Source organism: Bufo gargarizans, chromosome 8, assembly GCF_014858855.1.
Source record: "Bufo gargarizans isolate SCDJY-AF-19 chromosome 8, ASM1485885v1, whole genome shotgun sequence".
Taxonomy (NCBI): domain Eukaryota; kingdom Metazoa; phylum Chordata; class Amphibia; order Anura; family Bufonidae; genus Bufo; species Bufo gargarizans.
In genome coordinates this window covers 122,515,251-122,533,393 of record NC_058087.1, presented here as the reverse complement: position 1 = coordinate 122,533,393, position 18,143 = coordinate 122,515,251, and the positions used below count along the sequence as shown (strand labels likewise).

The following is an 18,143-nucleotide window of genomic DNA, read 5'->3' as shown; positions in this document are numbered from 1 at the left end:
CATGCTGCGCTTTTTGCTCCGGCCAAAAATCCTGAACACTTGGTGCAAGGCCGGATCCGGAATTAATGCCCATTGAAAGGCATTAATCCGGATCCGGCCTTAAGCTAAACGTCGTTTCGGCGCATTGCCGGATCCGACGTTTAGCTTTTTCTGAATGGTTACCATGGCTGCTGGGATGCTAAAGTCCTGGCAGCCATGGTAAAGTGTAGTGGGGAGCGGGGGAGCAGTATACTTACCCTCCGTGCGGCTCCCGGGGCGCTCCAGAGTGACGTCAGGGCGCCCCGCGCGCATGGATGACGTGATCACATGGCACGTCATCCATGCGCATGGGGCGCTCTGACGTCATTCTGGAGCGCCCCGGGAGCCGTGCGGACTGTAAGTATACCGCTCCCCCGCTCCCCACTACACTTTACCATGGCTGCCAGGACTTTAATAGCGTCCTGGCTGCCATAGTAACACTGAACGCATTTTGAAGACGGATCCGTCTTCAAATGCTTTCAGTTTACTTGCGTTTTTCCGGATCCGGCGTGTTATTCCGGCAAGTGGAGTACACGTCGGATCCGGACAATGCTAGTGTGAAAGAGCCCTAAGTAGAATCACTTGATTATTTTAATTAGTAGACTTATTAGATTCTTAGACTCAGTGTACTGTGTATTACTCAGTGCTTGCTTCACAGATCTGATTGGTTGCGGGGGTGAGTTGGCAGAAATTTGGCTTTCACACACGTGTTACACAAGACCTGCTAGAGTCTCTGCTACGCCACACTCTGCTGCTTCAAACGGATTAGGTCAGTCAGATGAATAGACTCATCCAGTTCAGTGAAAAGAAACAATTCAAAAGAACAATTCGTTCATGAACTGGACATCTCTAGCGGGAAGAGCTGGCAGGCAATGAGTAGAAGACCTTTAAATCAGGGGAGGAGAGCAGGCCGCCGCAGGAGATAGGAAGACCCAATATCAGCTGCCTCCCTCTTATCTCCAGTCCCTAGACAGAGGTCATCGTCCTAACTGACGTTCCCGACATGGACTTCCAGGTAAGAAAACTTTCCCGCAAGTGGTCCCACTGAGAAGCAGTGATCTGTGATTCCCCTGCTGCCGTAAATAGTGCCGGGCATGCTGGGAGTTGTAGTTTCAGTGTATCTGGGGAGCCTTAAAAGGATCACACAATAAAATTATAAGTGGCAGGTATTCAGGCAACTTTATGCAAGTCCCATAGTCCATTGTAGTACCTAAGCTGGGGAGGCTCAGGGCAGTAGTCTTGAGGCTGCTCTCCATTGTCTTTGTTTTATTGTTAGTAACAGTATTCGGAGCCTTATTAAACTCTGTAGAAGTGATACCTGTGACCTCAGTATACTGGCATAAGGCTCAGTTCATATAGCTCCATCACGTGACGGATTAGGTCCCAATGCGTTAAGTGAGACTTGCACCATTTTGCAAACAAGTTTAGCCCCCCTGATGCACCCCTAGAGTAGAAACTCCAAAAAAGCGACCCAATTTTAGAAACTACACCCCTCAAGGTATTCAAAACTGATTTTATAAACTTTGTTAACCCTTTAGGTGTTCCACAAGAATTAATGGAAAATAGAGATAAAATGTAAAAATTTCAAATTTTTGGCAGATTTTCCATTTTTATATTTTTTTTCCAGTTACAAAGCAAGGGTTAACAGCCAAACAAAACTCAATATTTATGGCTTTGATTCTGTAGTTTACAGATACACCCCATATGTGGTCGTAAACTGCTGTACGGGCACACGACAGGGCGCAGAAGGAAAGGAATGCCATACGGTTTTTGGAAGGCAGATTTTGCTGGACTGGTTTTTTGACACCATGTCCCATTTGAAGCCCCCCTGATGCACCCCTCAAGGTATTCATAACTGATTTTATTAACTTTGTTAACCCTTTAGGTGTTCCACAAGAATTAATGGAAAATAGAGATAACATTTCCAAATTTCACTTTTTTGGCAGATTTTCCATTTTAATATTTTTTTTCCAGTTACAAAGTAAGGGTTAACAGCCCCCCCAAAAAATCTATATTTATGGCTCTGATTCTGTAGTTTACAGAAACACCCCATATGTGGTCGTAAACTGCTGTACGGTTTTTGGAAGGCAGATTTTGCTGGACTGGTTTTTTGACACCAATGTCCCATTTGAAGCCCCCCTGATGCACCCCTAGAGTAGAAACTCCCAAAAAGTGACCCCATTTTGGAAACTACGTTTGGTACTATTTTAGGGTACATATGACTTTGGGTTGCTCTATATTACACTTTTTGTGAGGCAAGGTAACAAGAAATAGCTGTTTTGGCACCGTTTGAAATTTTTGTTATTTATAACATTCATCTGACAGTTTAGATCATGTGGTATTTTTATAGAGCAGGTTGTCACGGACGCGACAATACCAAATATGACTTTATGGTTGTTTGTTTCAGTTTTACATAACAAAGTATTATTATTTTTTGTTTATGATTCTTTAGTGTCTCCACATTCTGAAAGCCATAGTTTTATTTATTTTTTGGGCGACTGTCTTGTGTAGGGCCTCATTTTTTTGGGGAGGAGATGACGGTTTGATTAGCACTATTTTGGGGTGCGTATGACTTTTTGATCGCTTGCTATTGCACTTTTTGTGATGTAAGGTGACAAAAAATTGTCTTTTTTCACACTGTTTTTTTTTTACGATGTTCACCTAAGGGGTTAGGTCATGTGATATTTTTATAGAGCATATTATATACGGATGCAGCAATACCTAATATGTATACTTTTTAAATTTACTTAAGTTTTACACAATAACAGCTTTTTTTAAACAAAAAAAATTATGTTTTAGTGTCTTCATATTCTGAGCCATAGTTTTTTTGGGGAGGCGATTGTCTTAGGTAGGGGCTCATTTTTTGCGGGATAAGGTGACGGTTAGATTTGTACTATTTTAGTGGGCATACGCCTTTTTGATTGCATGCTGTTGTACTTTTAGTGATGCAAGGTGACAAAAAATTGTTTATTTAGCAGTTTTTATTTTTATTTTTTTACGGTGTTCATCTGAGGGGTTAGGTCATGTCATATGTTTATAGTATATGTCTAGTTATTTTTTACCAATTTTTTTACTTTATTTGGGGGAAATAATTATTTATTTTTACTTAAAACTTTTGGGGAAAACTTTATTTTTTACACTTTTTTTCACTTAATTTTTTTGTCCCACTTTTGTCCCACTTTTGGGGGTCTGATCCCCTTTACAATGCATTCCAATACTTCTGTATTGGAATGCATTGGCTGTATGAGTAATACAGTGTGTATTACTCATACAGCTTCCTGCCTGTAAGATCCAGGGGGCTGGATCGCTTCACCGGAAGGCAGCGCCGATGTCTAACATGTATCTAACATGCATCGCGCTGCCTTCCATGCCATCGGGTCCCCATTACAGCAGCACGGGGACCCGATGGCACCACCGACCCGTAAACGCTGCAAACCGCGCATTGTCCCAGGGTGCCTGCTGAATGATTTCAGCAGACACCCAGTTCCGGTCACCGCCCGCCGCGCGGCGGTGATCATAACTACACATGATGTACCGGTACGTCATGTGTCCTTAACTACCGGGACATCATGAATCATGTGAATTCTAATAAAATAAAATAGTAAAAGATAAATAAAAAAATAAATAAAAATAAAAAAAGATTATATACAATGCCTTGCAAAGTATTCACCCCCTTGACTTTTTTTAGTGTTTTGTTACATTACAACCTAAGTTCAATGTATTGTTAATCTGAATTTTATGTGATGGATCAGAACACAATAGTCTAAGTTGGTGAAGTAAAATGAGAAAAATATATAAATAAAACTATTGTTTATTAATAGAAACAGAAAATTGGCATGTGCGTATGTATTCACCCCCTTTGTTAGGAAGCCCATAAAAAGCTCTGGTGGAACCAATTACCTTCAGAAGTCACATAATTAATGAAATGATGTCCACCTGTGTGAAATCTAAGAGTCACATGATCTGTCATTACATATACATACCTTTTTTGAAAGGCCTGCAACACCTAAGCAAGAGGCACCACTAATGCAACACTGCCATGAAGACCAAGGAACTCTCCAAACAAGTATGGGACAATGTTGTTGAAAAGTACAAGTCAGGGTTAGGTTATAAAAAAATATCCAAATCTTTGATGATCCCCAGGAGCACCATCAAATCTATCATAACCAAATGGAAAGAACATGGCACAACAGCAAACCTGCCAAGAGACAGCCGCCCACCAAAACTCACAGATCGGGCAAGGAGGGCATTAATCAGAGAGGCAGCACAGAGTCCTAAGGTAACCCTGGAGGAGCTGCAGAGTTCCACAGCAAAGACTGGAGTATCTGTACATAGGACGACAATGAGCCATACGGTCCATAGAGTTGGGCTTTATGGCAGAGTGGCCAGAAGAAAGCCATTACTTTCAGCAAAAAACAAAAAGGCATGTTGTGAGTTTGTGAAAAGGCATGTGGGAGATTCCTAAAATGTATGGACTAAAATTTAACTCTTCAAAGAAAACTCCATGTCTGGATCAAACCCAACACAACACCACACCCAAAGAACAACATCTCCACAGTGAAACATGGTGGTTGCAACATCATGCCATGGGGATGTTTTTCAGCAGCCGAGACTGAGAAACTGGTCAGAGTTGAGGCAAAGATGGATGGTGCTAAATACAGGGATATTCTTGAGCAAAACCTGTACCACTCTGTGAGTGATTTGAGGCTAGGACGGAGGTTCACCTTCCAGCAGTACAATGACTCCACACACACTGCTAAAGCAACACTTGAGTGGTTTAAGTGGAAACATGTAAATGTGTTGAAATGGCCTAGTCAAAGCCCAGATCTCAATCCAATTGAAAATCTGTGGTCAGACTTAAAGATTGCTGTTCACAAGTGCAAACCATCCAACTTAAAGGAGCTGGAGCAGTTTTGCAAGGAGGAATGGGCAAAAATCCCAGTAGTAAGATGTGGCAAGCTCATAGAGACTTATCCAAAGCGACTTGGAGCTGTGAATGCCGCAAAAGTGGCGGCCATGTGTGGTCCGCAAATTGCGAAATGAACATGTGCCGGTATCCATGTTTTGCGGATCGGCAATTTGCATGCCGCCAAACATTACGGTTGTGTGAATGGAGCCTAATGCTGCACACGGAAACAGCATTACAAACAAAAGGGGTCAATTACTATGCTGAAATACTCCTAAATTAGGTGTATTTCAGGTGAAGATAGTGGCAGAACGTCAAGTTCAGGGCTTTATTAAGACCGGCATAACCGTGCCCCAAAGTTTTTTAACGAGTCGACTTCGGATCTATTATCCAAAGCTCGATTTGCTCAACCCTACCCAGCGACCCCATGATTGGATATTTTCAGCTGCCACAGCACCAGGTACTCTTTAAGCAACCTCATTCTCATTATATGTGGAGTAACCAAACAGGTTTTTTGGCTCTACATCTGGTCTGGTAAGCAGATTGTTGCCTCATATATTTTAATTTTGCTGTTGGTATAATAATTGCATTATTAGAGTACCATGATGATGACATGTCATTGCAAAATGGAGGCGGTGATGGCGACGGTCTCATTGACACACATTCATCACATTACTGTCCTTTAATAATTCATTCTGAACTGGTCCTGAGGCTTAGTAATCCACCAGCACAGTAGTCAATAGGCCTCCTGTATGAAAAGTCTACAAACCCTCACGTGGCTTTGTTATTTGGTCTACACATCATCTCTACCATGGTTCCTATAATCACCGGATGCTACTACCAGCTGACCTCTTTACAGATGGGTATCACTTAGGATACGACCACGCGATCATGTCATGGTTGTAATGTCGGCCATGCTAAGTTCAAGGACCTCAGACTTCACTGTTCAGTGGGTCTGTACAATTAATGACCTTGCGGCACCTTCAATACCTCGCGGCCATTAACAATGCAGATCCACTAAACGGTGTGGTCTTTGTTCATTTAATTAGAGCCCGCTGTAGCCCTTTCGGGTGTGGTCATACCCTGATACAAAGAGATACTCTTCTGAGTGGTGATACCCTAACATATTCATAGTCTTGTTAATGGGTCTATATCTAGCTTCTGTGCGTGGTCTAGATTGTCATCATTACTATACTTTCTAAGCAATTGACTTTTATTGCACCAGCACTGGTGTTTGTATATTGTTTGGGTGCATCTCCCCTTCTATATATCTTCAATACTCCCTACTTTAGCCCCTGAAGAACATCATATATGAGGTTGTCAAGTGGAGCATGATAATTTTATATGCAGGCCTATCCTAGTCATGTGGAGCCCAGTCAATATATATATATATATATATATATATAGTACTGTAACGAGACAGTGAGCCCCCATGATCGTGGGAGTCTGACACCCGCACCCCGCCGATCAGCTATTTTAGAAGGCACTGGCGCTCCTTTGAGTGCCGCGGTCTTCTTGTTTACCAGACACAGCACTGTACATTGTATAGTGGCTATGCTTGGTATTGTGCTCAGCCCCATTCACTTTGATGAGTCTGAGCTGCGTCTAGGCCATGTAAACGATAAACGTGTCATCATTGGTGTATAGGGAAAATGGGAGAAGGCTGTGGCGCTGTCGCAGGAGCGTTGGTGCTTTTTCAAACAGCTGATTGGTAGGGGTCCCGGGAGTCAGATCCCCCACGATCAAAAACTGATGACCTATCAGGAGGATAGGTCATCAGTTCTAAAGTCTCAGGAAACCTTTTTAACTATAAGTAACTGTATATTGAGCCCTAAGGTGAGATGCAGAGCACCAGAATTATATATACAGACCTATAGTGACGTATGGAGCACTATTATTACACATACATAGTAGTGCATAGCACCCTTTATACAATGGGGGGAATGCTGTTCTGTCATGTTATCGGGCAGAGCTTGTGCGTAGACTGTACCTGTTATTACAATTGTATATATAAGGATGAGGAACAATACTAATAATGCCATATGGTGTAATGGCCCTTCAGCGTTATGAACGCCCAGAATGCTTAGTGTATCAGGGGCTACCTGATGAAGTCCTAACATGACTGGCCCACTGGGAGTTCTCCCTCTTGGGGTACAGCCACACTGTCAGTTTTTTTGCGTACAGTTTTGGAAGCCACATCTCTGTAATGTCCTCCATGATCCTACTTGCTGTAGACATTCACTATGCACAAAGGATGCTATACACTTTAATAGGAAGGAGACGTTCCATGGAAGTGAATAGGATGGCTTCTTGTAATTACACTTGCTCGCCACTGCGATGTCGACGGCGAGCAGGTAAACAATGAATGGAAGGAAGCACTCACACAAGCTCGGCTTTCTCTTAAAACAGCTCATCGGCGGGGGTGCCAGGTGTCAGACCCCTGCCGATGTGATATTGATAACCTATCCTGAGGATAGGTCATCAATATTAAAATCACAGAAACCCCTTTAAGACTTCCTGCACACCACTGTATCCATTTTGCTGTTTGCAAAAATATGGATGCGGTCCGTGTGCGTTCCACAATTTTCACGGGAGCCAAAGGCTATTTTTATCTGTTATTTATTAGACAATAATAGGACAAGTTCTTTAATTTGTGGCCCAGCCGTATGGATGCAGACAGCACACGGATGACCTGATCTGCTGTTTTTGCGGACCCATAGAAGTGAGTGAAAAATTTGTGATTCTTTTAGGCCAGTGGAAAGAGTCTATGGTGTACCAATATGCCTTAGACTTTTCCTGCAGCGCACTGAATATAGGCAGGCTATTATAGCTATATGATAAAGTACATGGAAGATATACTATATTGGACTGTAGTATTCAGGTTAACTTGCCATCTTGGCACTTTGCGATAAATAAGTGGGTTTTGGGAAGCAGTTTGGACATTCGGTCTGTAAAAGGTTCGCCATCACAGTTTTAGGCCCTGTTAAGACTGCATGATTTTGGGCCAATTATCGGAAACAAGTATTTATACAAGCACTTGATCATGAGAATTGGCGCGTATAATCGTGCATCCGATCCGCCAAGCTCGTTCATTGGCAGATGAGCATCTTTCATCAGGATGAAAGATGCCTAATTATCGGCAGCGCATCCCTATATAATGCATAGAAGTGAATGAGGGTGGAATGACAGCAGTAGCAACCACTCTTCTCACACTGAGTTTACATCGGCCTATGTAAGACACCTGCAATGTCCGAACATTGAACAGTGTAATGGGTCCTTTAGGATCAGTGGCCAATTTGCCCCTCGTCATAATCATGATATGTTGAAATGTTTACCAAATTATGGCAGACATCTGGGTAGCTCAGGTTTGTCTTTAGGTGTGCAATAACTGATGCCGTAGAGCAGTGAGGGGCAGTCTAAGTACCATTCAGAGTAGCTTCACAAATATATCTGTTGATGCGGTCAAAGGTGTTCCTCTGTTCTTTTATGCCGCCATAAGCTTTGTGACAGAATTCCATAAAGATAAGATATCTGAAAGTTGCTTCTTCTGAAACTCTGTGTAAAGGTGCTGATAAAATATGGACATTTGTGATACTAATCGGCATTGCTAAGTACATATCAGGTCGTTTTTAGCATTGAGCGAGCATGCTTGGCCGAACAGCAGCTTGGCTCAAGCATTGCTATGCTCAGCTGAACAGCAGCTCGGCTCGAGCATTGCTATGCTCAGCACATCGCAGTGTTTGGCCGAATACTGTGTATGCTTGAGCACAATTGAACACAATGAAAATCAATGAGAGACCCGAGCATTAAACCTGGCACCCTCTGCTCCGAAGAAGAGAGGGTTTCTGGTTCGCATAAAAAGGTTAGAAATTGATGGAAACACCTCTGATATGGTTTGAAAACAGCATGGGGAGGACATCTGGATGCATCTTGGACTCCTATTACCTATGACATACAATAGACAACCACACAAAGGCTATATGCCAAAAGCTGGGTATGTGCAAGCCAACAATCTAACAATGAGACAGATACAATCAGCACACCTTATAATGGCAGCCTTGTGCACTACGAGACATTCAAAACCAACTCTCATCTGACTGAGAGCCAGTAAGCCTCAAAGTTGCTTCATATCTGTTGGATGGCTTGGGTGGACCTGCACACCTAGATCATTATCATTAGGGTGACAAAAACAGATATGAAGCAACTTTGAGGCTTACTGGCTCTCAGTCAGATGAAAGCTGGTTTTGAATGTCTCATAGTGCACAAGGCTGCCATTGTAAGGTGTACTGACTGTATCTGTCTCATGGATAGATTGTTGGCTTGCACATACCTGGCTTTTGGCATATGGCCTTTATGTGGTTGTCTATCGTATGTAATAGGTAATAGGAGTCCAAGATGCATCCAGATGTCCTCCCCATTCTGTTTCCAAACTATTTTGGTGGTGTTTCTATCAATTTCTAACCTTTTTCTGTAAACCAGACACCCTCTCCTTTTCAGAGCAGGGGGTGCCTGGTTTAATGCTTGGGTTCTCCCATTGACTTCAATTGTGCTCAGTAGAGCACCCGAGCACTTTGTTGCTCGATCAACACTAGTAGTTTTGTCAAAAGTTTTTATTCAGTGAATTCATGTAGCGAGCAAATCCTTATTTATCATGCCTTCACTTCAGAAATTGCCAATTGGGGCTTTTGCGGCTTTTTGGGCTCACTTGCACAAAATGTTTGTGATTTTTTGTCACGAGGGTGTCAAGAGCCACGTCTGACTCCGTTATACCCGGGGTCAGGAAGTCGCAGCGGGTGGCTGCGCGCTCTATGTCTAAAGATCACGCTGTTTCTTAATGATAGTTTTCTGTGTTTGCCTTACTATCCTTTTTGTCTCACTCAGGGATCCGTAGCTTCTCCTCCTCAGCTGTTTCTTGTCTGTCACTCCCAATCTCCTTATATTCTCCTCTCTCCTATGTTGTCTGTATTGTCTGTCCTCCCCTTGGTGTTTTCCTTTAGAGTTAGTGGTGCGGACTAGTGTTCCCACCGCCCTATTCACTATCTAGGGCTCATCTTAGGGAAAGCCAGGGTTTTAGGCATGCGATCGGCGTACGGGTGAGGAACCCGTCTAGGGACGTCAGGGCAGTCAGGTGCCAGCCTCAAGGTGAGATAGGGGTCACCACCTTTCCCTCTCCCTTGGACAGTGTCTTCCCTTTTCCCTCCCTTTGTGTCACGTATGTGATAGACACGCCGGTCGTGATATTTTTGCCTTTTTACACCATTCAGTCCACTTTTGAAATATAGGTTTGAAAGTGGGAATGTTTATCTTTGTTAATGAGTCTGAAACTAGACTTATCACTGAAACTTAAAAAAAAAAGAGTTGCAATCTCATTCCAGTAGTAGGGTGGAGTAGGAAAAGCAGAGGAACTTTTCTTGACAAAAGTGTTAAGTTTAAAGAAGTTGTGCAAGCATTTTATATTGATGACTAGGGTTGAGCGAACCCGAACCGTAAATTTTGGGTTCGTACCGAACTTAGGATTTTTGGACCACGGACCTGAAAAAGTTCTGGTTCGGGTTCGGTGTTCGGCGATTTCTTAGTGCTTAGCCAATCAACAAGCATTTAACTGTGTGACCTTAGAAGCCATCACAACTATGCCTACTAATGGCATGGCTGTGATTGGCCAGTGCAGCATGTGGCCCAGCCTCTATATAAGCTGGAGTCACGTAGCGCTGCATGTCACTCTACTGTTACAAGTGTAGGGAGAAGATGCTGCTAGTGCTTTCAGGGAGAGAATAGGACAGAATCTGTGATCAGAACTCCAATTTAACTCAGCGATCTACATAGATTTAGTTGTGTGGGTGCAGTGCACAATCTTTTTACCCTGCCCTGAGCCCAGTGAAAGAAAAAAAATACTTTTATCCGTCTGCTAGTTAGGTGGGCGGCGACGGCCATTTTATAAAAGCTCAGTGCACCAGCACTGCATCTGAGCTTTTGTGACATTCAAATCCAAGCTTGAAATACTGCACTAATAATCTGGTTTTGAAAAAACACCCTTTTTTTTGGCAATATACGACATCTGGTCCATTTGAAGGATTAGTCAGTGTGCAATTTAAGCTAGAAATACACCCATCATTTTCTGGGTTTTTACAAACACCCTTATTTTGCAAAATACACAATTCTATAGCCCTTGATGCATCTGCACGTGTGAAATTCAAGCGTTATATACAGCTTTCATATTCTGTTAGTAAAAAAAAACACTTTTTTGGCAATATCCAACAGCTGGTTCCTTTGCAGGATTAGTCAGTGTGCAATTTAAGTTAGAAATACAGCCATCATTTTCTGGGTTTTTAAAAACACCCTTTTTGTGCAAAATACACTATTTTACAGCTCTAGCTGCATCGGCACGTGTGAAATTCTATTGTTATATACAGCTTTCATATTGTGTTATAAAAAAAACTTAATTTTTTATAATTTTCTGGCTTTGAAAAAACACAAATTTTTGGCAATATCCAACATATTGTGCCTTTGCAAGATTATTCAGTGTGCAATTTAAGCTAGAAATACAGCCATAATTTTCTTGTTTTTTAAAAACACCCTTTTTTTTAGCAAAATACACTATTTTACAGCTCTAGCTGCATCAGCACGTGTGAAATTCAAGGGTTATATACTGCTGTCATATGCAGTTATTAAACAAACACCCGTTTTGGGCTTTTGTTTGTTTTTGTCATTGTGAGATACACCCTTTAGATACTGTGGTTCTATTCAATAATTTGAAAAACAGCCATTTTGGCAAAAAACTTTAATTGCGGCCTAGTCTGGACGTGTAAGATACACCCTTTAGATACTGTGGTTATATTCTTCTATTAACAAAACACCCTTTTTGGGCAAATTGCACCATTTTTTTCCCCTTGCTGCATCTGAACGTGTGAAATTCAAGGTTTATATACTGCTGTCATATTCTGTTATTAAATAAACACCCATTTTGGGCCCAAAACTTAATTTTGCATCTTTTTCTGCATATGTCATTGTGAGATACACCCTTTAGATACTGTGGTTCTTTTCAGTTATTTGCAAAACAGCCATTTTGGGCAAAAAACGTAAATTCCGGCCATCTGGATCAGGACGTGTGAGATACACCCTTTAGATACTGTGATTCTATTCAGTTATTTGAAAAACAGCCATTTTGTGCACAAAACTTTAATTGCGGCCTAGTCTGGATCAGGACGTGTGAGATACACCCTTTATATACTGTGGTTCTATTCAGTTATTTGAAAAACAGCCATTTTGTGCAAAAAACTTTAATTCCGGCCTAGTCTGGATCAGGACGTGTGAGATGCACCCTTTAGATACTGTGGTTATATTCTTCTATTAAAAAAACACCCTTTTTGGGCAAAAAAAATAAATTGCGTCCTAGTCTGCATCTGTACGTGTGAGATACAACCTTTGCATACTGTCGTTCTATTCTGCTAATAATTAAACACCCATTTAGGGCAATATCCAAAATTTGAGAAATATGAGCAGAGTGTCAAATAAGTGACGTGGCCCAGGTTGTGGTGCTGCTGGTGGAGCTCCTGTTGCAGGGAGTGGACGTGGTCGATCTGTGCTAGCTACATGCACAAGTGAAACCCCTTCTTCAGGTGCGAGTAGGTGACAGAACCTGCAGCGGTATTTGGTCGGGCCTAAAGCGACTCTACGAATGGTGAGGCCTGTACAAGTACAGGCGATAGTACATTGGATTGCTGACAGTGCCTCCAGTTCCTTCACATTGTCTCCCACCCAGTCTCCTGCTGAAAGATCAGAGTTGGCACCTGCAGCCGTTGTCCATCAGTCTTTCACCTCACCCCCTTGCAAATTAGCTAAGCAGTCTGAGCCCCAAGTCATGCAGCAGTTTCTTCTGCTTTTTAATGACTCTGTTAGGGCCATCCACCTATCCCTGCCCCAGAAGTGGAAGAGATTTAGTGCACCGATGCCCAACCACTTATGTTTCAAGCGGAGTACATGGGAGGACCATCGCAGCACGTCTCGGATGATGACAAAACACGGGTGCCAACTGCTGGGGCTTTTGAAAGTGTGCAGACTGACAAGAAGGGCAGGGGGTAAAGACTGGGTGGAAGATGATGTGGAGGATGATGAGGTACTCGACCACACATGAAATCAAGGTCATGCGAGTGACTTATGTACAGTACAGACCAAAAGTTTGGACACACCTTCTCATTCAAAGAGTTTTCTTTATTTTCATGACTATGAAAATTGTAGATTCACACTGAAGGCATCAAAACTATGAATTAACACGTGGAATTATATACATAACAAAAAAGTGTGAAACAACTGAAAATATGTCCTATTCTAGGTTCTTCAAAGTAGCCACCTTTTGCTTTGATTACTGCTTCACAGACTCTTGGCATTCTCTTGATGAGCTTCAAGAGGTAGTCACCTAAAATGGTTTTCACTTCACAGGTGTGCCCTGTCAGGTTTAATAAGTGGGATTTCTTGCCTTATAAATGGGGTTGGGACCATCAGTTACGTTGTGGAGAAGTCAGGTGGATACACAGCTGATAGTCCTACTGAATAGACTGTTAGAATTTGTATTATGGCAAGAAAAAAGCAGCTAAGTAAAGAAAAACGAGTGGCCATCATTACTTTAAGAAATGAAGGTCAGTCAGTCCAAAAAATTGGGAAAACTTTGAAAGTATCCCCAAGTGCAGTCACAAAAACCATCAAGCTCTACAAAGGCCCCCAGCCTCAGAAATCGCAGGTTAACAGCAGCTCAGATTAGAGACCAGGTCAATGCCACACAGAGTTCTAGCAGCAGACACATCTCTAGAACAACTGTTAAGAGGAGACTGTGTGAATCAGGCATTCATGGTATAATATCTACTAGGAAACCACTGCTAAGGACAGGCAACAAGCAGAAGAGAATTGTTTGGGCTAAAGAACGCAAGGAATGGACATTAGACCAGTGGAAATCTGTGCTTTGGTCTTTGGTTCCAACCACCGTGTCTTTGTGCGACGCAGAAAAGGTAAACGGATGGACTCTACATGCCTGGTTCCCACCGTGAAGCATGGAGGAGGAGGTGTGATGGTGTGGGGGTGCTTTGCTGGTGACACTGTTGGGGATTTATTCAAAATTGAGGGCATACTGAACCAGCATGGCTACCACAGCATCTTGCAGCGGCATGCTATTCCATCCGGTTTGCGTTTAGTTGGACCATCATTTATTTTTCAACCGGACAATGACCCCAAACACACCTCCAGGCTGTGCAAGGGCTATTTGACTATGAAGGAGAGTGATGGGGTGCTGTGCCAGATGACCTGGCCTCCACAGTCACCGGACTTGAACCCAATCGAGATGGTTTGGGGTGAGCTGGACCGCAGAGTGAAGACAAAAGGGCCAACAACTGCTAAGCATCTCTGGAAACTCCTTCAAGACTGTTGGAAGACCATTTCAGGTGACTACCTCTTGAAGCTCATTAAGAGAATGCCAAGAGTGTGCAAAGCAGTAATCAAAGCAAAAGGTGGCTTCTTTGAAGAACCTAGAATATTACATATTTTCAGTTGTTTCACACTTTTTTGTTATGTATATGATTCCACATGTGTTAATTCATAGTTTTGATGCCTTCAGTGTGAATCTACAATTTTCATAGTCATGAAAATAAAGAAAACTTTTTGAATGAGAAGGTGTGTCCAAACTTTTGGTCTGTACTGTGGTTCGGAGGAAGAGGTGGTGGTCGCACAGAGCCACCAGACCAGCACAGCAGAAGAGGGAGCAGGGTGTAAAAGCGGAGCGGCTGTCCCCTAAACAGTACGCCTGCTACTGCCAACGGCAGCAAGGGACCGAGCACACCAAAACCAGCTCCAAGGAGTTCCCTGGCGTGGCAGTTTTTCAGACAATGTGCTGACGACAAGACACGAGTGGTTTGCACGATGTGCAATCAGAGCCTGAAGCAAGGCATAAATGTTCTCAACCTGAGAACAACCTGCATGACCAGGCATTTAAGTGCAAAGCACGAGCTGCAGTGGAGTAGACACCTCAAAAACCTCAACCTCTTCATCCTCCTTTGGAGTGACAGTGCCACCCCGCAAACAGAGGATCTGCCAGCAACACCACCACCTGGGTCACCAATCATCTCCACAATGTCCCACGGAAGCGTTCAGCTCTCCATCTCCCAAACACTCGAGAGAAAGAGGACGTACCCCCCTACCCACCTGCGATCCCTAGCCCTGAATGCCAGCATTTCTAAATTACTGGCCTTTGAGATGCTGTCATTCCGTCTGGTGGAGATGGATAGTTTTAAAGGCCGTATGGTGGTGGCTGTCCCACAGTACGTTGTGCCCAGTCGCCACTACTTTTCCAGGCAAGCCATCCCTTCCCTGCACAACCAAGTGGGGGACAAAATCACATGTGCACTGCGCAACGCCATCTGTGGCAAAGTGCACCTCACTACGGATACGTGGACCAGTAAGCACGGTCAGGGACATTATATCTCCATAACAGCACACCAGGTAAATGCAGTGGCGGCTGGGCCTGAGGCGGATAGAGGTTTGGCGCATGTCCTTCCACCACCGAGGATTGCAGGGCTCTTCAGTTTGCCTCCTGTTGCTTCCTCCTCTTACTCCGCTTCCTCTTCCTCCACCGGCTCCTCATCCGGTCAGCGTAACACCTTCATCAACAACTTCAGCACAGCCAGGGGTAAACGACAGCAGGCTGTTTTAAAACTTTTCTGTTTGGGGGACAAACCACACACCGCGCAGGAGCTGTGCGGACGGGCCTTGAACAACAGACTGATGAGTGATTGGTGCCAGTGAGCCTCAAGCCCGGCCTGGTGGTGTGCAATAATAGGCGAAATCTCGTAGCAGCTCTGGGACTAGCCGGTTTGACGCACCCACCCCTTCCCTGGCACATGTGCTAAATTTGGTGGTGCAGAGATTACTTAAAAATTACCCCGATATGTCATAGCTGCTGCATAAAGTGCGGGCCGTCTGTGCGCACTTTCGCGTTCTCACCCTGCTGCTGCTCGCCTTTCAGCGCTGCAGTGTAACTTCAGCCTTCCCGCTCACCGCCCTCCATGCAACGTGCCCACAAGGTGGAACTCCACCTTGCACATGCAGGCCAGACTGTGCGAGCAGCAGCAGGCGATAGTGGAGTTTCAGCTGCAGCATGCACGGGTGAGTCACTCTGCAGAACAGCACCACTTCACCACCAATTAATGGGCCTCCATGTGAGACCTTTGTTCCTTGTTGCGCTGTTCCGAGTACTCCACCAACATGGCCAGTGCCGATAACGCCGTTCTCAGCGTTACTATCCCAGTTCTATGCCTCCTTGAAAAAACGCTGCTGGCGATGATGGAAGAGGATGTGGTACAGGAGGAGGAGGAAGAGGGATCATTTCCTAAGGTTTCCGGCCAGTCATTCACAAGTGGCTCAGAGGGTGTGTTCCTGCACCCACAAATGCCAGGTACACTATTGTCCAGCCAGGGCACAGTTCTGGAGGATGACGAGGTGGAGGATGAGGTGGAGGAGGAGGAACCATGTTCACAGCAGGGTGGCATCCGGACCAGCTCATGGCCATCATTGGTGCGTGGCTGGGAGGATACAGAGGACACAGACGATACACCTCCCACAGAGGACAGCTTTTCGTTGCCTTTGGGCAGCCTGGTACACATGAGCAGTTACATGCTACAGTGTCTCCGCAACGACCGCAGATGTGCCTACATTCTAACTTGTGCTGATTATTGGCAGTGGCGTCGCCACGGCCCCCCCTACATCATGCTGTGCCCCCCCATGTGCCCCCCCAACTAAAATGCCCCCCAAACTGAGCGGCTGCAGCCGGGCACAGGGAGATGAGCGCTTCCATTGCGCTCATCTCCATAGTCATCTGCCTGTGCTGCGGCAGGGGAGGGAGAGGCTTGTCCCTTTCCCTTCCTCTGATAGGCTGCCGGCCTAGTGCGGCGCAATGGTGTCATCGTGCCGCCTGAGCCATACAGCGCAGGACACAGGCCGGAAGAGGCCTGCATCGCATCGCTGACATGGAGTTAAGTATGTTGTTTTTTTTTGTTTATTTTCACAATAGTTTTACAGGCACATTAGGGCTCTTGTTAGTACTGGAACATGATGGGGGGCTTATTACTTGCACATGATGGGGGGGCTTATTACTGGCACATGATGGGGGGGCTTATTACTGGCACTTGATGGGGGCTTAATACTGGCACATGATGGGGGGCTTATTACTGGCACATGATGGGGGCTTATTACTGGCACATAATGGGGGGCTTATTACTGACACATGATGGGGGTCTTATTACTGGCACATGATAGGGGGGCTTATAACTAGCACATAATGGGGGTCTTATTACTGGCACATGATGGGGGAGCCTATAACTGGCACATGATGAGGGGCTTATTACTGGCACATGATGGGGGGATTATTACTGGCACATGATGGGGGGCTTATTACAGGAACATTGGGGGCGCTCTTGTTACTGGCACATTGGGGGGGCTCATTACTGGCACTTTGGGGGGCTCATTACTGGCACATGATGGGGGGCTTATTACTGGCACATTATGGGGGGCATATTACTGGCACATGATGGGGGGCATAGTACTGGCACATGATGGGGGCTTATTACTGGCACATGATGGGGGGCTTATTACTGGCACATGATGGGGGGCTTATTACTGGCACATGATGGGGGGCTTATTACTGGCACATTATTGCTGGGCACTATAGGGGCATCTATTGAGGCTACAAAGAAGGGGTATTTTATATCGGGGGCTCTGTACAGTAGCATTTTATACTGGGACACATTACGGTGGGTACTATGGGGAAGGGGGGAGAGGAGTACTATGGAGTCATCTACGGGGGGCACTAAGAAGGGGAATTTTATACTTGCAAAATATGGGGGACACTGAGGGCATCTACTGGGGCACAATATATGGGGCATTTTATACTGGTACATTATGGGGGCACTAGGAGGAAGGGGGGAGAGGAGCACTATGGGGGGATTTACTGGGGGCACTATATAGGGGTATTTTATACTGGCACATTATGGGGACATTAGCTTAACTGGAGGCATTACGAGGGGGTATTTTTTGCAGATTATAAGGGGAATTATTTCTACTGGAGGGGCATAATGGTGTGCTTTATTACTCCCCCATGGTATGACCCCCTAGTAGCAGCACCAGCCTCTCCCTGCTCTGCTATCCCTCTGCCCCTTCTCCAAATCCTTATTATGAAATCTTT

At 44.5% G+C, this 18,143-nt stretch overlaps 1 protein-coding gene across 1 annotated transcript in view; it reads left to right on the top strand.

Moving 5' to 3' along the window:
- The first annotated feature begins 768 nt into the window (after positions 1–768).
- LOC122944426 (sphingosine-1-phosphate lyase 1-like) overlaps positions 769–18,143 on the top strand; it is a 193,223-nt gene continuing 175,848 nt past the window's right edge. Inside the window, exon 1 of the mRNA XM_044302666.1 lies at positions 769–1,033. Coding sequence (XP_044158601.1) covers positions 1,022–1,033 — 12 coding nt within the window. The 5' untranslated portion in view covers positions 769–1,021. The remainder of the gene's footprint in view (positions 1,034–18,143) is intronic.